This window comes from Rhynchophorus ferrugineus, unplaced genomic scaffold (assembly GCF_030347505.1).
Source record: "Rhynchophorus ferrugineus isolate W39M unplaced genomic scaffold, kcgeb_rfMv2 rfM1, whole genome shotgun sequence".
NCBI classification, from domain to species: Eukaryota; Metazoa; Arthropoda; class Insecta; order Coleoptera; family Curculionidae; genus Rhynchophorus; species Rhynchophorus ferrugineus.
This window is the reverse complement of record NW_027472580.1, coordinates 43,112,623-43,130,270: the sequence shown is the minus strand read 5'-3', so window position 1 is coordinate 43,130,270 and position 17,648 is coordinate 43,112,623. Positions and strand designations below refer to the sequence as shown.

Genomic DNA, 17,648 nt, shown 5'->3' with positions numbered 1-17,648 from the left:
AAACATATTAGCAAAAGGCAAAAATGAAACATTTTTAATTGTAACATCTAAATATAACTCAGCTTATATGTATGATTTACAATTATATACTTACAATAAATATTTGTCAAAAACATATATATAATATTCAACATATATATATATTGTACTGTACTCTATAAATGGCTGAGTTATATTTAAGATAATATAAAATGTTCCATATTAAACAGTTTATTAAACTTTGTATATTTAAAAGTATAAGTTTTATGTCAAATTTGTTATATTACGTTTTAATGTATTATTTGTATAATATTGTCGTATAGTATTGTTATTAAACATAGAAAATTCTATGAATTCTTTTTTTAAATAATATTTGCAATGTAAATTTTACATATATTTGAATAAAATGTATTTTTAAACATTTATTGTATTTTTATTTTTACTATTTTATTACTGCTATTATTATTAATAAAATATTTTAAATTTCCCTCTACTCATATTGTCAGTCGCGCCCTCTGGTCGCAAGTGAACTCTAAACTTGTTCACAGGTAATACATGGGAGATACCCTTCTAATTCCCCAAGACCAACTGAACCGGGCGATTGCCAGGCGTGGTACAAGTTCTGACGGCTGCAGATACACCCGAGCAAAACTCTAAGGCTATTCTGTTCCACCGCAAGAAGGGGTTTCGCGCCTATAGCCTTCAAATTGATAAAGTTCCTATTCCCTGGCTCTAGAAAGTTTCATACCCCGGTGTTACAGTTCCACCGCAGATTTCAATGGTCAGCTCAAATACAGCAGGCTATTTGCAGAGGCAATGGCGTGTACAGCCCACTATTTCCACTCCTCTGCAGAAAAAGTAAACTTCCAATCCCCCAGAAAGCGACTTTGTACAAAATGCTAGTCCGTCCAATCTGCCTCTACGGAACCCAGGTGTAGTATAGCTATGTCTCTGAGAGACAACTTGGACTACTCCAAGTATTCCAGTCCAAAAAAGTTCGAACATTACTCAATGCCCCATGGTTTATGAAAAACGTCAACACTCACCTCGAATCAGGCATCCCGTTTGTCAAGAATTTCACGAACATGCTCAGTGTAAAGTTCTCTATAGGCGCATTAGAACACGACAACGCCTTCATTAAATTCCTAATCATCCAGAAATCTCGATAGTAAACCAACTACGACAATCCCAGTCGTAACCCAGGGTCTCTGTCGCCCGCAAAAAAACTCACTATCCCGAACCTGAAGAAACATCAGCAAAAGATCATTTGGTTCTAGCTGGTCATCATGGAATTAGAAAAAAAATTCCTCTAAATTTGGTGGTATAAGCAGACTCGTTTACGATTCAGGTAGTCAAAAAATGCATAGCCTAATAGTCTGGGCCGTATTACATAACACCTCTCTCCTGAAGAAATGGTTATAAGGATGTTTGTGGCCGTTATTCCGTCTCGACAGCTTACAGTAGTAAAATTATGTTTGGGTATCGCTTGTATAGTAAGTTCAATAAAACAGTGAACTTACGTCATTTCAATTGATGACTTAAAAACGCCGCAATGTTGTCGCTTCAACACTGAGTTTTAGTTTATTTTGACTTTGACATTCAACAATATTCTAATATAAATAAAACAAAAATAAAATAAGTTATCAAAATTAATTTATTTTAATATTATAGTACATCTAATGCATATATTATCGAAGGAAAATTATAATTAATCATGCAGTTATAATAGTTTGTAGGTTAAGGTTGTGTTTGGTTATATATATATATATATATATATATATATATATATATATATATATATATATATATATATATATATATATATATATATATATTCACCCTTAGTTGTTTCTATTCTCGTCTTCCTGTTTTGGAAATTATCAGCATTGAATTGTAATCCCATATTTAGAATGTTTGATTCAAGTAAATAACTAAGCTGTTAATTTCCAATCTCTGTAACATTTGTTCACGATTCCATCAATTGTCAATTACTTCTTCAGTTTAGTGTTCGATCGAGTTCATCCAAACCGGAGGTGTTAACAAAACCTAATCAATTGTTACTCCAACGTTTACATATTTCCATCAACTTTTGTTGTCTTAACAATATTTTTATTAAGAGGGGACCTCCATTAAATCGTTCCTGCTCCAACTAACTGATTAGAGATGCAATCTGTTCTATCTGTCTGAAATTTATTAAAGCAAGCAAAGCGGTAAACAGCATTTGCCGGTTTATAACCTGGAGTTATTATAATTAACATTTTGAAAAATTTTGGAGACGTTTGACAGCATCGTATCCCGTTTTAATTAAAATAAAATGAGAAGAAAAACATTGATTGATTCTAAAATGAATTTACAAATTTCAACAGGCAATACACTAACACATTATATTACAATACTTGATGACGTGAGTTCACTATTATTTTTAATAGACTATACCTTCGCCTGCCAGTTTGTCTTTGAAGATCTTCGAGATGACACTGGTTCTACTAATGGTTTCCCAGCTTTGCTAACTCCAGATTCCATTAGTCTACGGCCAAGAAACTGAGCTACTACAATCCGCATTTGATGGCCGTTCACGCAATGTAAGCTTCTGTTCAAGTTTCATTAAGATATGTTAATTCATATCAACTTTAGCGGCCTTACACCTTAAACTATGATGCATGTACCGGGAATCCACTATCAAAGCTTGAATGTTTCTTACTTGGAATAGTTAATTTCTAGGGGTGGTTTAGCACCTTTAATCCACCATTTGTTACCTTACAGCTTCAGTTGCTATACTTTTGTCCGAACTGCACTTAAGTACACCAAGAAACGCTTCCAGTAACTGCGGAAAGATTGCCAAGCCGACGTCAACCTGTCTTCTTTCCTTGATAATTGATAATTGATAATAATGATCTCCCCGGAATCCTACCGACAGCGCCAGTTATAATATGTTAAAGGGTTTAGAAAACAAAAATATTAATTTACTTTTTTTTAAATTAATTTCCTAGAACGTCAACAATCTGCCCGTGGGCAATAAGTATTATTATATGACTTCAGTTATATAATATAACTATTCTGACATGAAGAAGATCACTTACTGAAGTGATCTACTGGACAACTTATAATCTTAATCTTATTCTACATACTATTCTAACTTACTTTAATATTTATCCTAACTTATTCTAAAAACGATTCTAGCTTATTCTAGAGATTATTAAATCTCACTCTATGTGTCTATTAATCAGTTCGTATGACAGATTGCGTTCTTCACTGATATCGCGCACCTTTAGCTGTTTGGCGAGTTTATTGGGATGCACTAATAATCTTTCAGAGTATTTTGCACTAACACTACGAATCACACTCTATATATCGATATCGCGTTGCATCAGTTTGTTGGACACGCAATATGGGGCATCGACGATGACTAGCAACACTTTATTCTGGATTAATTTACTTGAAAATACAATGTTATTTAACAGAAGGAAGGGTGACTTGTTGAATGGCGATACAAAGCGATACTGAGTATGGGTCGTGTTACATAACGTATCTACGCCCTGTACTTATCGCGAGGGAGACCGCCCTGTAACTACTGCGGATACCAAGCCGGCTGCAATAACTCTGGTTTCTAACTTTCGAAATATCAATTGTATAGATAAAATCATATTATTAAAACCTGTATCTATTTCTATATATATTCCAAAAATTAGAAAATAACATTAGGACAGTGGCCTCATCTAGCAGACAATGCAAATAAATACATTAGAATTGTGATTTAGAATACTAATGGAATTCAACAGTGGCAAACTGATCTCTACAGGCAGAAATTTGTCTAAGTCAAGAGGGAGTCACAAGGGAATAAAGTGCACTTATGATTAAAATCAATATTTTCACTATGAAGAAACAGAGCTCTTAGTTTAATTGAAAATAAAGTAACAGCGATAATAAATGATTCAGATAGGAATAGGATTACACTAGATGCGATTTATTACCCCAAGATATAATAAAAAATAAAAATTACCTGAACGTACTAAAAGACTTGGTGGCGTCTTCAATTCTGAAAACACAAGATAAGGGTCTAGAATAACAACAGTTAAAGCTAATGAGTTGCATTAAGCAGCTACTGAACTAGGATGTAACTACATGTCAACAGGAAAACGAACTTATCGACCAACTGCTCCAAATAAAACTCGATATCTCTTAGGTTTTTATAGCCACAAACGTATCTTCACACTATATTGGAGTTGAAGAAAATTTTGAGCTAAGCTCTGATTATTGTCCAGTAATTCTGCCTCTGACTAATCCAAATTATCTTAAATAATAAATATCAATAAAAATATTAATAAAAATTATCTCAAAGAAATTAAGCAAATGGTAACTGATATTGAAAACTTTAAAAAAATAATAACAAAATAGAACACCTGAAACATTTGAAACAAATAGGCTAAACAATATAACACAAAGGTTAAAAATAGAAGTGTATTGAAAATCAAAAACGAATCCATAAATAACTATTTGCGACATCTAACATGTTAGATGACAAAGAAACAGACTATTTACTTTGAAAGGTCACTAAAAGCCTAAAGCGATTAACTTTAAATAGTTCACCAATAAGATATTTAAATCTAAACAATAAAAAGCTTAAGTTGCAATTCTTGGTTTTAGAAACAATAACGAAGAGCAAGAGCCACAACCACAAAACTGCAATGAGTAAACATTAATATAAATAAGTGAATTCAGACATGTAGAATAAAAGTTAACGAGAGTAAACCAGTGCATATTGATATATTGACATAATACAATTATTTTAGAATAATGTCCAGAGAAATATTGTGGATGCGCCCAGAGATACTATAAGAACAATTACTGTAGCACCACCGAAGTGCTGCGACTCTTAGATAACACTGGAATGAAACGGAGACTCAAGAGAGCCAAACCATGTGATCTTGTGTTGTTTCGCAGTGAATTGTACATAATGGTAGAAACACTGAGATGTGATACTAATTTTTATTTTATTAGAGACTAAGTAAAGGCCAATGAGTCTTCTTAGATAAGTACCAAGTTTTAAGTCATTCTAGATACAAATTGTGAGTTAGTCGGCAACGACTAGTAGTAATATATTAATAATTTTATGAAAATATATAACCAGATACCCAATGAATATCCTAATGTTATTGATACACATATATCACATATAAAATAAAATTCTTTATTAAATCATCTAGGCGCTTTATTATGTTGAAGTCAATAACAAATAACAAAGCAACTTAAGAGTTATTTGTGAACCCCTCGATATATATATATATATCAAAGCGTTTATTCGTGCCTGTTCAATTATCAATTACCAGTTAACAGATTCGTGGGTCAATTTAAGTACTCCAATTGAAACAATTGAATTTTTTTTATTAAAATAATCTTCAATTCAAGATGAGGTCCATGAATGCTGTATATAATATATGGGGTGAATCATCTCACCTTCACCATTTCATTACCATTTTCATTCTAAATAACTCACAATCACAAAATCTACATATATCATTCCATCACTCAGTATGTAACGAATTTTTTACCTACATACCAAATTTAAAATTGCGATATCATAAATTCGGTAATTGTGTTTATTAATATATAAGATAAAAACAATAAACCCCGTTAAAAAAAATCCGATTTTGAGATAATTTTCTCAAAAATGTTTTAATATTTTCCAATGCTGTCCAGGAGTCCACTTCTTACAATGAAGCTTTGACGTTAATAAAACTGTAATAAGTGTCAGTGTGTAGCGCGGTAGTTTTGAAATAATTTTTTTTGTTGTCGGTGTACTAATATTTTGGTTTTACTTTGTTTTACTGTAGCTATACAAAAAATAGGAATAAGGCCACAGACACGTGTCGTGACATCTAAAAAGTTGATCGATGTTCCAAACTTTAAGGAGTCGATTTATATTAAGGTAAGAGCTTTCTCCGTAGCTTGAGTGGATGACACGTAAGTCATTGACCTGTGAGGTGCAGATGCATTTTTGGAACCTCCTGAAGTAAACACGTGAGAAGTTAACCGACCACATTTGTTTAATAAAACTGTTATCGATATATAGAGATAATAGTAAGAGACATTTTTAGTTATTTTCTCAATAATATATTGAATTGAAACTTTTAATTAAACATATATAAAGCATATTTATAGGATATATTCCATAATAATGTTAATAATGCTCCGTGGTAATAATCATTAAATCATTATCTATTTGTAATTTAAACATTTTATCATTTAAACTAGGAAAAGTATATATAATTAACATGTAGCTACCATAAAAGGTTTTCAAAAATCTAAATTATCTAATATATGAATTAACTAAACATCTAAATGTTAATACAAATATCGGTAAGACTTTGATGTATTACGAATTGAGTTCAAAAGATTAAATGGTTTATTGAAATTGGCCTGTTTGCTTGAATTTTAAACAATAATATTTTCTATAAAGAAGATATTTAATATTAATGCAATTAAAGATCAACAACTTTATCCCTTCTATATATATTTGAATATTGGCTCATTATCTTTTCTACTTCCGACATTTGTTCGTCATTTAGTAGTTTGTAATTCTATATTTTGTATATTTTGTTAGTTAGTTTTTAGTATCTAATAGCTATTTAAACCTTATTGGTAAATTAATTATTTATGTATCTGTTACTATGTTATTTTGGCTAGATACTAAATTAGTTGTAAAAAATTATTTTCAAATGACTTATGGGAAATAATGTTTATTATCAAAAAGGCTCTGCACAAATATATTTTCACGTGTTTAACTAAATTACCACATTTTACCATAGTATGATAGACAGTGTTAGTTATCTGTAAGTGAGTAATAACCGTAGATATGGTGTACCATTATCTTAATTTCTAAATAAATCGTTAATCATCACTAAACATGATGTAGTAGTTACGACAATACTAGCACGTAAAATATATTATTACAAATATTAAAATCAATTGGTTTCATTAAAGATCATTTCATCTAGTATCAGTTGTGGACTTAATAGATAACTGGGGAACAATAATCATTTTGTGTTACAAATAAATATTACTGATTGACAAGAAAATACTGGAACTGTTCAAAAAATGATATATTTATTTCTTCTTGAATAACTTTGGCTAAATAAAAATCAATTGACCTTGAGAAATGTTTTGAAGGACATGGAATATTATTCTGTCTTATTTACAGGAAACTTTAAATGTATGTAATATGGTGTCAAAATATGTAATGTTCGCGTCATACTAAAAATGTTGCTTGCTGCTTAGAAATGTTTCTGTTTTTAGCTTATATCGAAATTATCATGACATAGTTAACATTATATTTTTTAATGCATGTTCGCCGATTTCTCCGTCCATTGTGGACTGATTTTCATAATTATTATTTTATTCGAAAGGGTTCACTTCCGAGGTAGTCCCATTGCAACCAAATCAGGATCTCTTGGTGAAAGAGGGGAAGGGCTCAAATTTCAAAAGCACGTTTTCAAATATTTTATCTAAAATAATTAGATATTTGGGTGTAATGTTATTAGGTTTTAAAGTGGTCAGTTGGTAGGAGTTAAAATAATACTGTAAATAGATAAATAGGTTTAGGTATGTATATTAAACTAAATTGTGTGCATATAGTACACAAAATTAATATAAAATACGTGTAGTAGATAGATTAAATAAAGTTTTTGTTTATTTTTATTTAGTTATTACAACGATTCTTATGTACATATTTTGTTTTAAAATGTTTTTTTTTTTGTGTTAAAAATTAAAAGTTTGATTATTTTTTGATTTTTAGTGAGTTCCTTATTTCTTTTTTGAAGTCGGTTCAATTTTTTTGTTAAAAATATTTTTAACTTATATCGAAATTATTCATGGCGATATAGTTAACATTATCGTAAAACTATACAGTTTTGTATTATGATAAAATTAATATAGTTTTATCTAAGATGGATGAAAAAATTATATTAATTAATTATAAGATTTTTTTAACGCAATGTTAAAAATTTAGATTACTATACGACTTATTTGGTTTACTCAATGAGTCAGTTGTGCAATAACGAGGTAACCTGTGCAAAATTGCGCGAATTTACATCGCCGAAAATCATTTCAGCGTATCCCATACACATACGCCATAACTCTCACGTATATCTCGGAAATACTGAGGAGAAAAACGAGGTGCGCTTCACAGACGCGTCTAAACAAAGACGCGCCGATATCGCTCGCTCCTTCTCTAAGCGTCCCGTCCCCGAGGGCGTGGAACGACGCTTGCATCCCTTCCACGCGACGAAAGTCACCTTGACGCACTGGAGTTAATATTTGTGTGGAACAAGCACTGGAGCTTCGAATTCAGTCAGTGTAAACACACGCTACGATCAGGCTGCTCGCTTTTAGTGCCAGGGCAGTGATAATTACCCGATGAACCACAGCATTCATCTAACCGCCGAGGGTTGTTATTGTTCATAGTGTAGGTTCGCCAAAACTGAACGGATCACATCCGAAAATCAACGCGAGTTTCATTCAAACTTGACCCTTTCATTTCGCCGGCAATAAACTAGAAAGGTAATATACAATAGAATATAAAGTTGATATTTTATTATCGTATATTAATTTCTAATCGAATTTGATTTCGGTAAATTATATTAAATCGCCAACATAAAATGATATTCCAGAGTATACTTTTTAAAAGGGACATTCAATTTGGTTCTTGTAGAGGTCGTGACCTTTTTGTTTTGTTTATGTCGAAGAACGCTCGTAGAGGACGTCGGCGGCCCAGGACTACCTCGATTTATTATTATTCCTATTTGAATTTTATTTTTATGGTTTAGAATTCGCAGCTTGCATGACTTTTGTAATACGAAGGATACACGCCGATTTTAGTGTAGTTTATATGCAGTTCGATGCTTGACAAAGGTGAGGGATGTTTTGCCTGGTCATCTATTTATCATTTTATCTAGTAATCTAATATTATTTGTTTGTTCAAATTTGTTTGTTTTTATTTGAATAAGTCTAGAAACTATTTTTGAGCTCTCGGATATTTAAGCCAATGTTTAAAAAAAGAAAAATCAAGTGGTTTTTTCTTTCCATCGTTTTTATATACGTGATTGGCGTGTTATCGTCATAAATTTTCAAACCTTCAAATTATCTGTTATTCATTACATCAAATAATCTGGTTTTGGCAGGAAACGCAAACCCGCCATCTGTTTTATAACTGTCCAATTGTCTGTGTATAAAGTGTCTAGAAGGAGCATTTATTTTTTTTAAATAACTTTTTAAAAATAATCTCCATATACTACAAATAACATTTAATATTTTTATTATAATTTTTCCTTTTTTTTAATATATTTTAAAGTCTCCTTGTACCAAGTAGTGCTCCGGAACCACGGTCCTCAGCATTAAGCCTACCGACTGGCGCGTTACCAACTTTAGAAATCATCCCAGAAGACATCCGGTCTTACCCAGCCTGGGTACTGGCGTGATTGAGATCATTTTCTTTGTTGGATTTTACACTCTTGCCTAGGACAATCACAAACATAAATTTACGACCATGCCCGAGCAGGATTCGAACCCGCAGCTATCTCAACAGTAGGAGGACCATCCTATCGCTTTTACCACTTACACAAAACTTTAATAATGGCATAATGTGTTATTGATATAAATTTTATACCCATAATATGATTTTAGATCATTTCTGCCATCATGTGCATCTGGTATAACTATTGCAAAAATGTATTTGGACTTAATTCAAATTCAACCAAATATATCCTACATTTATTTAATTTTATTCCAATTTATTTAATTTCTTTCTTAGATACAGAAAACAAGTTTTTCAGTAGAACTGACTAATTTTATATCCACTTTTACCCGTTGATTTGAATTTACAATAAGTTTAAATAGAGTAGTTGAAATTATAATTAATTTTTCACTGACATGTGAACATAAGTATAGTATAATGATACAGCATACATTTTTGTTCAGCTGTCAGAATAATTGTAAAGTCAAACAAATCTGTTTTTTTATATAGTGTGTCATTGTTACAGCATAAATTTATCATCATAAAATTATTTGTTTTAAAATTCAATTTAAATGTCTGTATATGAATCTGTTGTTAACATTTAGTTACAAAAAATCCAAACATAAACCTATAAACGTTTAGTATTTTGTATTCAATTAAAAGAATCCAATTTTAAAACAAGAAGCGATTCCATGTTATTTAATATTAGGGCGACCAAAACCTGTCTGACTTGCAAATATCTTTTTAGCAATTCAATTAGTGGATTCCACGCAGTCGGTTTGGTTATTTTTTTCAAATGACATTTTACATTTTATTTAATTGTTTCGATTCTGATATAGACAGTAAATTAGGATAAATATCGAAGACATCGATATCATACCGGTAAGAAGTTGACTAATATATATCTAGTTGAAATTATTGATGCTCTAAAACGGGTAGTTTTACAAAAAAAGGTGTCAAGGTTATCATGAGTGCTTATTCTAAGTAATATTTTCTTATTCTGAGATATAATGAAGAACATTTTTGGAAAAATATTTTAATAAAAAAATTATATTATTATTTCAGAGAGACGATAATAATATAGCGGCGGTTTTTATTGCAATTATAGTATCTCGACGACGTGCTGCCACATTCTCCCTCGAAATCTTCATATTTTAATCGTTTATCCAGAACATTTTCGTTGCTCGTATGGTAACAATAACATAACATAAAATAATAACATTCTACAACTTTTTATTAGTGAGTGGTGGGGTCACAATTCGATAATTTTCCAGGTTTGAAAAATATATTGTTTGTTCTTCTACAAAATAATTTAAAATAAAAAATTCCTAATGACAATGCTTTGTTTGAAATATTACTCTAAATTATTCTTATTTAACTAGGTTCAAGTTCAACAAAATAAGGAAGTATTTATTTCTACTTTTGTTAATCTAGACCATACCAAACAAATCAACGATATAAACCCGGTAATTTTCCTGAATCATAACAGTGTATGATAAAGGAAGGGATAATCAGTGTATTTATATAGGTGTTTAAGTTATATCGTCTAGACGGATTAGAGTATGTTTTATGTCCTTTATCCTCTTATCACCGACTACCTGTTCGAAGGAAAGGATTCTAAAAAGTATTAGACCACATTATAAATACACATAAAAACGAATTCCTCTCTCCTTATCAAATGTATCGACCTAGATATCCGAATTTAATATATTCCTGTAATGTAAGTTTCGGTTGATTTGTAATAATGTTTCAGTATGTTTGTATTTTTATGCTTGGGCTATTCAACAATATCTAATCGAAATACTCCGAATCCTGTGGTTCTCTTCTACTATGCTGGCATTAAATTATATGAGAGATATGATTTTGGTTTCGCCAATAAAACGATTAATAAATGAACCATAATCGTAAATATAGTATTCTCGGAAAACTGGAAGTTGTACGCGTTAGTGTGGTTTTATTTTTTAATATAAGCTACGTTGCCTGCATTATTTTTAACACAAACTGTGAATAATATTGTCTTAAGAATTATTTTATATTCAAAGAATGTTAATTATATTAAATTATTAAAGAAATTTTAAATTTTTGGTATTAAATCGTTTTTATGAACTCTCTCGTCAAGAAACGGTTTTGTTTAGTTTTGTAAATTATTGGATGGAGTTAATAACATTCCATCATTGTAAAAACTACTGTTTCTGCTTAAAAACTAACAAAAGTGATTTCAATTCAAATAAATTATGATAATAAATAACCTACTCAGTATATATTGGATGTTCCTTTTACTGAATATGCGGTCTATAAATAGAAATAAATGCAGGTATTTTCGGATTATCAACGAACATAATATAAAAAACCATCACCCAAAAATTAAAATAGTTTTTTTAAGCTAGTCAGTATAGCGCTTCCCAAAATGTTTTGGTCATTAACCCCATGAAACCGTGGTCTATGTGTTACCTGTTAGAAAAGAAAAGTCGTTTTAAAACTACTTTTTGATTGCCCTTGTTCGGGACAATTGACTGCTAGTTTAGAGAGTACTATAATATGTTTTTCCTGTATGTTGAATCGGTCAAAAAAGGACACATTTTGTAATATTATAATTTAAATGTGTATTATTATTTTTATAGAAAAATTACCTTGCAGATCAACATACGTGTATAGTTTTTAAAAATCCATTAATCTTGTAACAATACGTCATACATTACTAATAACACATTAACTGTTTTGTTTAACTAAATGTTTCATTTGATTATATAGATCACACATTTGATTTAAACACTTTAAAAATGTTAGCTGGTGCTGGTGGCCACAGTATTTACCATATACCATCCACCGATATTTAATAAATTGTTACCGACACTAAACACGTTAAAGAATCCATAGTTCTTTAAATTTTTACATTAGGCCTCCCTACATAACCAGAAGAGCATTTCAAGTCATAATGTTGCCACTAACATATTTCAAAATTGATTTTGTATATTTAGAAACGAACTTTCCGTCAGTTCGTCCTCTCACACACTTCATTCCATCCGATTTACACAATTTAAATTTGCTTTTATATATTTATACAATTCCTATTAACATAAGCGTCCAATCCAAAATCAATACAACACAAATTTAAATCGATAGCATTTTTCTTTCTTATTTTACTAATTAGCATTACTCCATTTAAAAAGGGAGAGAATGAAAGCGATATGTCCGAACATATAACCAAATCGGTCTATAAAAATCGATTTGTGTTGGTACCGGTAGACATCGTTGTCATATGTCAATGTAAATATAATAAAATAAGTCTAATTTCCAAACTATTTTAGCTGTTTATTTAACTTCTTTCTTTCTAGTCTTTCAATAAATATGCATTAGATGAGTCAAAATAAACGAAAACTTAAATTTGTTGCGACAACGGACATTATACATTTTGATGACGTGCATTGGTTATTTTTTTATGGGAAGGACTATATTATGAAAAATCGGTGGCTGACAGTTAGTAGTGCGAATTGTCAAAGCGAAAACTATTATGCTATAAAGCCTGAATTTTTTATATTCTTTAGGAGATTATCCCTCTACGAGACCTTAACTTGCGTCATTTTAAACTACTATTATGAATATTTGAAACTATTTTAATAATTATTATAAGCAGCCAAATCGAGCTTCGAGGGTTTTTCTCAATTTAAATCTCTTGGAATTTCGAAATTTAAAAAAAAGCGTGCCGGTTTGTTTGGCGCAGTGGTCAAGGCGGTAGGAGGGTCCTCTTACTGTTGCGATAGTCGCCAGGTTCGAATCCTGCTAGAGCATGGTCGTAAATTAATATTTGTAATTGTTTATAATTTTAATTGTTAAAAATGTCTTCTGGTTCAAAATATCCTAATCTCTAAGTCACTCGCCAATCGGTAGGCTTAATACCGAGGGCCGTGGTTTGGAGCACACGTTAAGCAGTAGATCCAGTCCAGATAAACCCCTAGTTGGCAGAAAGGAGACTCTAAAGTATTACAAAAAGACTGGCGCTTTGTTTCTACAAATACCACGTTGTATAAGTGGCACTTATCTTTCTAATTCAAATTAACACATAATATCAAATCAAGCACGTTTATTTATTTGTATGAATATCAAGTGTCTTTCTGTATTCTCGTATTTATGTATACCACTTTTTTGTCAAAATGCAGTTTGTAAAAATGTAAAATCATTTTAAATACTCAGCGGATTTTTTCTTCTTCTAACGTAGCTAAAAAGAGACAGAACGGTATCTGATGCGTCGGAATATATAACCGAATCGGTCTATAAAATTCGACTTGTATCGGTACTGGTCAAGTCTATTGTTAAATGTCTAAAAAAATCTTCAAAACATTAATGATAATAATTATAGGTTACAAACCGCCAAACGTAAACAAAAATTCTATGTTGAACATTGCCGCTACGTACTGACGTTTTAAATTTTGATGACATGCGTTGGCAGTTTTATTGGATAGACTATATTTTATATTATTTCATAATAAATTTAAAGCACTTTTCATTCTTACCAGTAACAAGTTCAATCACCAGCTGATCTATTAAAAATTAAAAGGTGGAAAAAACATCAATAATAAACACTTTAAATCAATTTGCATCTATCTAATCTGTCACGCATGGAACGAAAATAACAAATAAATCTTCACTACCATTAATATTTTATTGTGTTTTAACAACTCTCCATTTTAACAACAATTATATATAATAAAAGGTTGTTCCAACACGACTACATTTTTTATTATTGGGTCAGTTTGCTTGACCTAACATACAAGTTTTATCCAGAAGCAATCAAAACATAAAACCGAAATATTCCATTGATTAATGTTAAGTGAGTGTAAAATAAGAAACTGAAAACAATATTTCTGATCTAAAATGTGTCCCATAGTTTTTTAATTAATTTATAATGAACGTTTTTAAAGATGATTTATTTTAAACACAGAATATTTTTTGAAGTAGCGCTAACAAGCGACAATATTTTTGGTCGTTCACCTTATAACATATTTCTTGGATAATAAACATGTACAACGCATTTTGTGTAACTGTAACCAAAGGATATATTAAATGCAAATAAATTTCGTTATTTTATTGCAGCATATATAGTAAATCTGATTATAAAAAAGTAATTTTAGAGTATAAAGAAACCATTTATATTCAAATTGCTAATATATCTTTATATTTAATATAATCAGTTTTAATCACTTCAAAATATTTTTAGTTAACATTATTAATTGTTTGTGTTTGTTTTTGTCACTGTTTTATTTGAAACTTTTGTTTTCGATTACAACACTTATTATTTTGCAGCTTAGATTAAATACTTTTTTTGGGTTGATGTATTAATTCCTAAATAAAATATTTTATTTGTTGGGTAAAAATTGGATATGTCTGTTTAAACATACTATTTGAGAAATTCAAAAATAAATATCTTGTGTTAGATTATATATCGTTTTATTAATATTTATAACTTGTTAGATACATATTACGTATCAAATCTGAACAACGCATCTTTTTAAAGGAAGATCATTGAGAGGAAGATATTTGTTTATACAGTATTTTGTTATAAACAACGTTATTTATCAGTCCATGAGTAAATAATGTAGCTACATCTATCAAGCTTGCCAATGATAAAATTGTAATTTTCACATTACTCACCACGTGGAAGGTTCCTCTTCTATTTCTTTGTCCTAACGCTAAAACATCACTAATTACATTAAGCTAAGTATCATTGGGAAATAATAATTCTGAATAATAAAAAACAAACATTAAACTAATTTAAAAATATGCCCTAATAATATTAATAGTAAACTATATATCCAATCAATCTTTTATATTTTCAAACGAAATATTTTTTTTTAATTAAAATCCTCAGTTATTTTTATATATGCATTAAATAATCACATCTTTCATGGTCATCTAATCACGGCATGCTGGCGCAATCTTTTATCTGTATCGAATAACTCATTTGTCATACTGGTGCATCAAGATACCAACTATGTCATCTAACGGAATAAATGAAAGTAGGATGCGTATGTTGAGTTCGAATATATTAGATATATTTCTTATTGGCTAATTTACATGTATTATAGCTTTACTCAATTAATAAAAATCAGTTGAGAATGCTTCGACATCAATATAGTATGAAAATGAGCAGCGACATCTTTCGATTTGAAATCAAACAAAATATTCCAGAATTCTATTTATTTATTTAACACATGTATAATTATATTGTTTTAAATTAATGACAGGTAGGAAGCTATTCTGCTAATTGAGTTTATTTATGATGTACTTGTTTCCTTATATATATTAGGACACAACGTTGTGCAAATTAATTAGAAAATAATTAACAATCAATAGCAAGGTTGTTAAAATGCATGAGTGTTCATACGTCATTCTATACAAATATAAATCAACTGCAATATATATTTTTAGATATTATTTGTTTTTTTAGGTAACAACTTTATTATTTTGCTAAAAAATTAAAGTTTGCATAATAATTTCATTCATATTTTTAGAGAGATTTTTATATTCAAAACTGATATATTTTATTTATAAAAAGAAGTAATACGCTTTCTTCTTACAATTAAATTGTGTATATTATTTATTTAATTAAATGTTACTGCATTGTTCTACCAAATAATGATGTACCACATTGTATTTTTGAACGACAATAATATATAAAAGTAGGCTATGAATACAAGATTTAAAATATGTAGCTAAGCAATTGTAGTAAGTAATTATGGAATTGTAATAATAAACAACTAATTTGTTACAGGAAATAGCACTATGAAAGAAGTCGAGGCAAATGGTGGACTAGGTAAGTGATTTATTTTCTGCCGAAGATACCCTGGAAACGCATTAAAAATAATCGTTGTTCTATATTTGCACATGTTTTTTCGGATTTGAACCTATTTTTAAAACAATTATGCGAACTGGGTCCCACATATTTTTAATCTAAGTTTAGATTTTTATTGGATTGTTCCACTTTATTTGGAACGTATTTTACGACAGAAATCACGATAATAACATATTTCAACCAAAATGTATGTGGGCGGACCATAATTATATTATTATGACGCTTTACAGATTATTGTGTGAAATGCTATTGACATTTTATAAGAATTCTAGAGAAATAAAATACTATTTTTTTTCGTAAAAATGTGGTACATGATAACATTTAAATAATGAATATTTAAATATGCATAATACAGCCCAAACGGTAAATAAAAACATTGTTTATGTGATAAATGTATACAAATTATGTTAGGTAATGATTATTATAAGTTAAATTTAAATAGAGCCTAAATTACGGCTTAATACAACCTAACCTAGATGTGATTATTATCAAAAGTCAAATATTGAAATCAATACGATTTTTTATATGTGAATCCAGAAAAACAAATCATATAATACATTTTGAGCTTTATAACGCTGTAATTAATTTAATCAAATAATCCCCGCAAAGTTATTACATCTATATAATAGAAAAAGTCACAATTCAACATATTTAGCTGTTTGACGTTGACAGCTATATTTATAATTTCATTTTAAATGTGGTGTATGACATTTTTCCAATAGAAGAATTTGTTATTTTATTACCTAATGGCTTGTTGAATATCCTAAAATGACTAAAAGTATGTGGTAATATATAAAAAATAATTAAATGATATATTTCTTAAATTTAAATATATATAATTAGAGGCAATACTAAAATATTAATTTGTATTTTTATTATCAAAGAATCATGAAATATCATTTATAAAGCTGATATAAATTATGATATCCTTCGTTCATTCATTCGTTCATCGTTGATTGTCATATCATAAATAAAGGAAATGTTTACAATTATCATCCGTAGATATGTGCACTATATGATTTCGAATTATTTATCATATACAAAATTATTTCAAAATAATCTTGAAAACGAATATGACATTCGTATTTATATAGAAATTTAATTAGGAACAAGAATATTGATTATTTATTTTCTGTAGGAAAAATATCGTCCAGATACGTCTTGGCTGTTTTGGGATCAGTAGGTCTAGGCATCGTTTATGGCTTGAAAGTAAATTTCCATGTGGCCATTGTTAGTATGGTAAATCATACGGCCGTTGGTGGTGGCGGTGAACATGGTGATGGCGGAGTTCAAGAGGTAAGAAATGATTCT

At 29.7% G+C, this 17,648-nt stretch overlaps 2 protein-coding genes across 2 annotated transcripts in view; one reads left to right on the top strand and one right to left on the bottom strand.

The window, feature by feature from the left end:
• LOC143206802 (uncharacterized) overlaps positions 1-15,260 on the bottom strand; it is a 27,640-nt gene extending 12,380 nt beyond the window's left edge. Inside the window, exon 1 of the transcript XR_013008529.1 lies at positions 15,137-15,260. The gene's annotated coding sequence lies outside the window, so the exon portion shown is untranslated. The remainder of the gene's footprint in view (positions 1-15,136) is intronic.
• Positions 8,115-17,648, top strand: part of MFS3 (Major Facilitator Superfamily Transporter 3) — a 24,503-nt gene continuing 14,969 nt past the window's right edge. Inside the window, exons 1-3 of the mRNA XM_076419526.1 lie at positions 8,115-8,535; positions 16,257-16,298; positions 17,476-17,633. Of these exons, the coding sequence (XP_076275641.1) occupies positions 16,268-16,298; positions 17,476-17,633 (189 nt within the window). The 5' untranslated portion in view covers positions 8,115-8,535; positions 16,257-16,267. The remainder of the gene's footprint in view (positions 8,536-16,256; positions 16,299-17,475; positions 17,634-17,648) is intronic.